At 38.6% G+C, this 6,286-nt stretch overlaps 1 protein-coding gene across 2 annotated transcripts; it reads left to right on the forward strand.

The window, feature by feature from the left end:
• The first annotated feature begins 399 nt into the window (after positions 1-399).
• On the forward strand, positions 400-5,753 carry LOC122832723 (zinc finger protein OZF-like). 2 transcript variants are annotated; one of them, XM_044119765.1, is made up of 3 exons: positions 400-627; positions 2,097-2,174; positions 3,664-5,753. In XM_044119765.1, exons 1-3 carry the CDS (start codon positions 531-533, stop codon positions 4,905-4,907), a joined length of 1,419 nt encoding a protein of 472 aa, XP_043975700.1. In that variant the 5' UTR covers positions 400-530; the 3' UTR covers positions 4,908-5,753. The 2 variants fall into 2 exon arrangements, with proteins under 2 accessions (XP_043975700.1, XP_043975701.1); XM_044119766.1 differs by having other exon boundaries at positions 400-588.
• The last annotated feature ends 533 nt before the right edge of the window (positions 5,754-6,286 follow it).

The following is a 6,286-nucleotide window of genomic DNA, read 5'->3' on the forward strand; positions in this document are numbered from 1 at the left end:
GCACGCCCCACATTTGAAGACCTTAGTCCTCCACTCGGACGGGTTAGGGTTCGACTCCTGGTCCCGACGACCTTTGCTGCATGTCCTCCCCTCTCCTCGCCTTCCTTCCTGTCTGCCTAAGGTCACAAAAATATGAGCCGCAGAAACTCTTTGGAGAAAAAAAAAGGCAAATAAATAAATAAATAAATATTCAATCTTTAAAGAAAACTAAATTGTTTCATAGAATAATAGGTATAAGTGTGTGAATGTATGTGTACAGATTTCTGTCTATCTATCTATTCTAAAATGAACCACACACCAACAGGTGGCGCTATTGCTACTTAATGTTTTTTTCTTTTTTACCAACCTCCAATAAAAATCAAGAAGGGCGGCACTTCCTGTATTTCCGCCCCGGAAGAATGTTAGCTAACTTGTTAACATTAGCAGTCTGAGCTCGACGCTGGGAAACAGTGGGACGGCTTCGGTTCGGTTCGGTTCTGTTTGCTTGGTAGTTGTCAGTGTAGGTCTTGAACGGATTGGATTCAACAGAGATGTGGTCCCAGCTTGTCAAACGACGTTCGGATTCAGTAGCGGAGCAGAGACACGAAAGTCTGTATCCGTCTTTCGAACCTCGGCTGCACCGATCGGGTTTGTTTATGTTTACTAGCACGGGGTGGTGGGTTAGGTCCATTTCAATGGTCTGTCTCAATACTCGCACTGATTTTGTCAAAAAAACAAACAAACAAACAAACAAAAACCCGTTAAAATATACGAACATTCAATTTAACTGTCTTAAAGGCAATTCATCCTGCTATGATTCCGCTAATTTTAGACCTAATCACATACTCAGCTGTTATTCAAAAAGAACCGTCTCTGATTATGAAGAACTGTGACTTTTAGACAAAAATTGCAAATTGATAACACTGACGTGAATTTTCTTCTCCTGTACACTGAGAGGAAATATTTGTTTAAAATTATAAAGTGTCTAAAGAAAATATGAACATTTTTCGACTCTCACCAAAAAAAAAAAAAGAAATTAATTTCAAAATTATGTACGAAATTTCCCCTGTAATGAATTTCTGCAAATAAAATTCTATATAAATATCAATTCTTTGTGATTGAGATATTGAGACAACAAACCTTTTTTTAATTACAACATCAAATCTTTACAAAGATTTTCAAAACTGGATCTTGTACAACATTTATTCCACTTTTAAGTTTCAATATAATACAATTCAGTCTTTAAGACAGGAACTTTTCCCAGAAAATCATCTCCATCTTTAACTTTTTTTGTGAATAATTTTATGTAAGAAAGTGCTTAAATGTTGTAACACAAAATCCCAAACTTTATACCAATGTGTTAATTGCTTAATTTCGATTTGGAAATTCCTAGAGGATTTTCTGTTTCACTTTCCCATCGTTAGGGTAACTGTTTTATTTTTTTCTGCTCAGTTTATCACATCAAACTTTTTTGTTATTGATGTGCGCCTTGTCAGACCATTTTTAAAAACTTCCTATAAAGACAAAAAACATTGCCATATTTCCGCTTTTTTTATCCAAAACATCACATGCAGTGATGAATTGTAGGTAATATGGATGCGGACTCGGTGTAAAGGTGGAAGTAGAACCCAAAGGGGCGGGGCAAAGGCTGGATGTGGAGAATGGGGCACACACTATCCACGCAAACCTTTCAACATGAACGCACCTCTGAAGGACACAACGGAACAAGGTTGGAAGTGCGAGTATTGGGACCAGGCCGAAGTGCTTTGGATGGGGCCACATGGGGGTGGGGAAGGATACCAGTCTGTGCAGTTTAGATGAATCCCCTCCTGATGACCAACCCAAATGTAACAGGCTGACCCTGGTCCTACACGTTGCTGCTGTTTCAGCGTCTTAGCCTGGCCAGGTTTAGGCTAGCACCTTGAGGTCTGGATACCTCTGTGTATTCAGCCCTGTCAGCAGATCTTGATATGGTCTTTAGGACAAAAGCTGTATGTGTTTACCCATTTGTACCTGGAGAAACAAGCCATTTGTGTTTTTAGGTGATTTGTTATGAGAACATCATAGTTTTTACTACTATAATTCTGTTAAAACAACATTTCACTACTGCCTTGCAGGAACTCAGGTTGGTACAAAATATCTGTTGCTGTCAGGAAAAACTGATGAGAGAGACTGCAGCCTCTGGAACATCATTGGTGAGTTAAACTGGGAACCAGAACAATAATCTAGATCAATGTTTCCCAACCTTGGTCCTTAAGGCACACTGTCCTGCAGGTTTTAGATGTTTTCCTGTTTTAACACACTGGATTCAGAGGATTGCAGTTCAGCAAAAGCTTCTTAATCAGCCATTAATTCAAGTCTTGTGCTGTAGCAGAGAAATACCTAAAGCATGAGGTAGTGTGCCTTGAGGACCAGGGTTAAAAAACACAGATGAAAATTATGTAGTTGTGATGAAATTTAATGTATTATTTCATTTCTTGACATTAATTTTAATGTAGCATCAGACGGGGACTCTGTGACAGAAATACTTACTTGGACATTTCCTTTGCATGTTAGTCTGGATTGTAAGGAGTTTGATAAGATCAGAGTAAATAAACCCCAAATCAACCTTTTATTCCTTTACTAACTGCTTAAATTGGTCCTTACAGGTGCCATCTTTTGTTACTTTTCAGACGGTCATTATTATATAATATTTTGCCTAATACAATCTCAATGCTGCCCTCCTCAGATTGAACAGTGGCTACTGCAGTTAAGTTTTTCATTTGGTTCCAGCGGTCCAGCTGTAAGTCACACAGCCCCATTTCGGAGTATAAAACCACCTCATGAGACGCCCCCTGGTGGTGAGTCAGGAGGTGGAATATTGAACTTGGTGATCATTGATCAATAGTGTTTCTCAGTTTTGCTCATATGTGATTCATTAGCACCATGAACACAGAGTGGAACGGCTCTGCTCTGCTCTGACTGTAGGTGGTTCGCCACAGAGCTGCTGCTGCCACTTCACATGTTATTATCCTACCCTTCAATATTGAGTTCTAGAATAACTTTTTGCTCTAGTTTCTGTTACTAACTTTTTTCGTAAACGCACTCAAATCTTTGACCATATTGCATTATTATTGCACATGTTGACTTTTGAATTCTTGAATTCTGATTTTATTTTGTCAGGGTTTATGTATAGGTATAAATATACGTGTGCTGATTGATCGGCCACTGATTGTAATGAGAGAGAGTTGTAGAGGGGGTGAGGGGAGCACACAGAAAACTACAAAATAAATCTAGCAGAAAAGCAAACTAAACATAGTAAAACTAGAGTAAATAAGAATTAGAAATAATTCTTCTGCAGCATCTGTGATATTTCCAGCAGTTTTTTGTAACTATACAGACGACAGGAATGGGCTGAGAATTATTATTGTTCATCCTTAGTGTCTGACAATCAATATTTACAAATGCTGCAGTGGGACAGATCTATGAGGACTTGCCAAAAGTGTACACTTGAGCTTTTGTGTATGAAATATCAAGGCCAGAATGAACTTTGTTCTATTCCTTGACATCTCTAAGACTGTTCACATCAAATAAGCATTGAGATTTACTTCATCTTTTCTGACCTTTCCTGTTCATTCACATTTTTTATTTTTGAGTTATTTCAGATGGAGCATTAAAAATTAATGTGTCCACTTTGTGTTTCAGAGGTTCCTGCAGATGTTCAACAGAGAATTCTAAGTAAAAAAGAAGCTCCAGAAGAAAATAATGTCGCTGTTACCCACCAGTCTGCCCTCGTCAAGGAAGAACTGGAAGAACTTGGGATTGGTCTGGAGGAAGAACAGCTCAAAGGGAAGGACAAAATCACTGCATTTCTCATTAAGAGTGAAGATGAAGAGAAGACTCCTCTTCAAAATCAACAATTTTTGGACAGAGACGTTCCAAGCAGCAGCACAGCTGAAACTGATGAAGGTTTCCATGGAGAAGCAGAGTTCTGCAGGACCCTGAAGGGAAACATTTCTGTAGAGACTTTCTCCTCTTCAGAGACTGAAGTCAGTAATGAGGATGAAGAGGATGACTCGAACCGTGTGCAGAAACCATTTTTTTGTGATTTTTGTGCAAAACAATTTAAACTAAGGACAGATTTAAACAGACATATAAGAGTTCACACAGGAGAGAAACCTTTTTGCTGTGATGTTTGTGGACAAAACTTTCGGTTAAAAATACATCTTGACACACACATGACTATTCACACAGGGGAGAAGCCATTTGGCTGTGATATCTGTGGTCAAGTATTTAGTCGGAAGTCGCATGTAAGCACGCACATGAGAATCCACACTGGTGAGAAACCATTTGGATGTGACGTCTGTGGACAGACCTTTAGCCACAAGACAAACCTAAACACACACATGAAAACTCACACAGGAGACAAACCGTTCAGGTGTCATGTTTGTGCTCAAAGATTTAGTCAAAAAATCAATTTGAACACACACATGAGAATCCACGCAGGTGAGAAACCTTTTGGTTGTGACGTTTGTGGACAAAGGTTCAGCCGAAAGGCACATTTAAATACACACCAGAGAACACATACAGGAGACAAACCATTCGGATGTGATGTTTGTGGACAAACATTTAGCCATAAGACCAATCTAAACACACATCGCCGAATCCATACAGGAGAGAGACCATTTGGGTGCGATGTCTGTGGACAGAGATTCAGCCAAAAGATCAATTTAAATACACACATGAGAATCCACACAGGAGAGAAACCGTTTGGCTGCAATGTCTGTGGACAGACATTTAACCATAAAACAACTTTAAACACACACATGAGAGTCCACACTGGTGAAAAACCATATGAGTGTGATACCTGTGCACAAACATTTAGCCATAAGAGCAGTTTAAAAACACACCAGAGAGTCCACACAGTGGACAACCAATGTCAGACTTAACAAAAAGACACACTTAAATAGCCACACTAAGACCACTGTACAAGAAACATCTCAGTTTGCCAATTAAATTCAAAATATAATCAGTTTTTGACATTTTTTTATGTGCTGTTAACTTTTGTTTTTATATTAAACAGTTTTGGTTTAAAAGTTCACATAAAATCAAGAACAGATCAGTTTAAGCACTTTTTCAATGTTTTTCACCCATCAATGTCTTTCTGGTACATTAAATGTAGAGTGGACCAAAGTGCTTTCCAAATTCACCAATAATAAAATTAGACTCTAAATTCTTGACCTTCAACGTTTGTGCTGCTCCTCAACCCCTGCTCAAAACAGTTTGGAGGCAAACGAAGCAGAAGTATCGTTATGCAACGTTTTGATCGCCGTGCCAACAGGCCAAAAATCAAGTGACCGCTCCTAAACGAAGCTTCGTTCTTTTTGGTCTCAAGCTGCTTGTGACGCGCAGCTCGTCATGCACTAATTCGCAGGAATCTCCTGTGGGTGGCTCTTGTAGTTCTTCTGAAGGCCTTCAAATGAGACTGAATATCCACCCAAGCTGTAGGTTTTTGGAAAGGTGGTTGTGCTTTTGCATAAGTTAGACACAGTGAGATATAGTTACAGAGAGTCTGAAGTTGATTTCCTTTGTGTTTGGATTCAAGTTCAAGAGATTCTGAGTTTAGACAGTTTGGCTGAGTGATTGTGTTTTTAAAGTTTGTGTGAGTCTGAGTTTCATCTGTGCCATGTGAGCAGGTCTGCTCTAAAGCTGGAGGTAGTGAGCCAGAGGAGTAGACTGAAGTCACTAATAGTGGAAATGATTCTTCTTTTTTAAATAAAAAATCTTTGAATGTTTTTCAAAGCCTCTTCTTATTTGAATCACTACCATGGCATCATATCATAATGTTATAATTTCTCAGATAGTAATAAAATGAAAACAAAAATTTGAGGATCAATATTATCCATAATATAATCAACTGTAGTACATTGAAACAACCACTAGATCTCGCTATTTTTAGTGTACAAGGCGGTTCGATACAACTCGCCATTTTCGGAGCAACTCTCTCAAAGTGGCTCAGTGATTCAGGAGCCCCAGTTTCATCATCATTAAAAGATAAACAGGTTCAAACCAGATCTTCAAATAATATGATTGTATCAGCAAACTGAGAATAGCAGAGAGGAGGTTATGTCAATGTTTATACTTACCACCCACAATGCAATTTAAGCAGAACCAGATGTTTGAAAAGCAAATGCAAACTGGTAAGCAAGGGTCATTGCAGTCACTGTGGTGTTTAGGACGTATAGAAACAATGACAGAAGACATTGCTTGTCAAATATCTGGAACATTTAAGTAAATTAAAAATAGATGAGAAATATTCTCCATGGGA

The sequence above is a fragment of the Gambusia affinis genome, linkage group LG06, assembly GCF_019740435.1.
Source record: "Gambusia affinis linkage group LG06, SWU_Gaff_1.0, whole genome shotgun sequence".
NCBI lineage: Eukaryota > Metazoa > Chordata > Actinopteri > Cyprinodontiformes > Poeciliidae > Gambusia > Gambusia affinis.

Excerpts from the sequence above, each read along its gene's own strand:
- LOC122832723 (XM_044119765.1), top strand. The coding sequence starts at position 531 with ATGTGGTCCCAGCTTGTCAAACGACGTTCGGATTCAGTAGCGGAGCAG. Across the intron at positions 628-2,096 it reads ACCTCGGCTGCACCGATCGG|GAACTCAGGTTGGTACAAAA; the intron begins GTTTGTTTATGT and ends ACTGCCTTGCAG. Across the intron at positions 2,175-3,663 it reads CAGCCTCTGGAACATCATTG|AGGTTCCTGCAGATGTTCAA; the intron begins GTGAGTTAAACT and ends TTTGTGTTTCAG.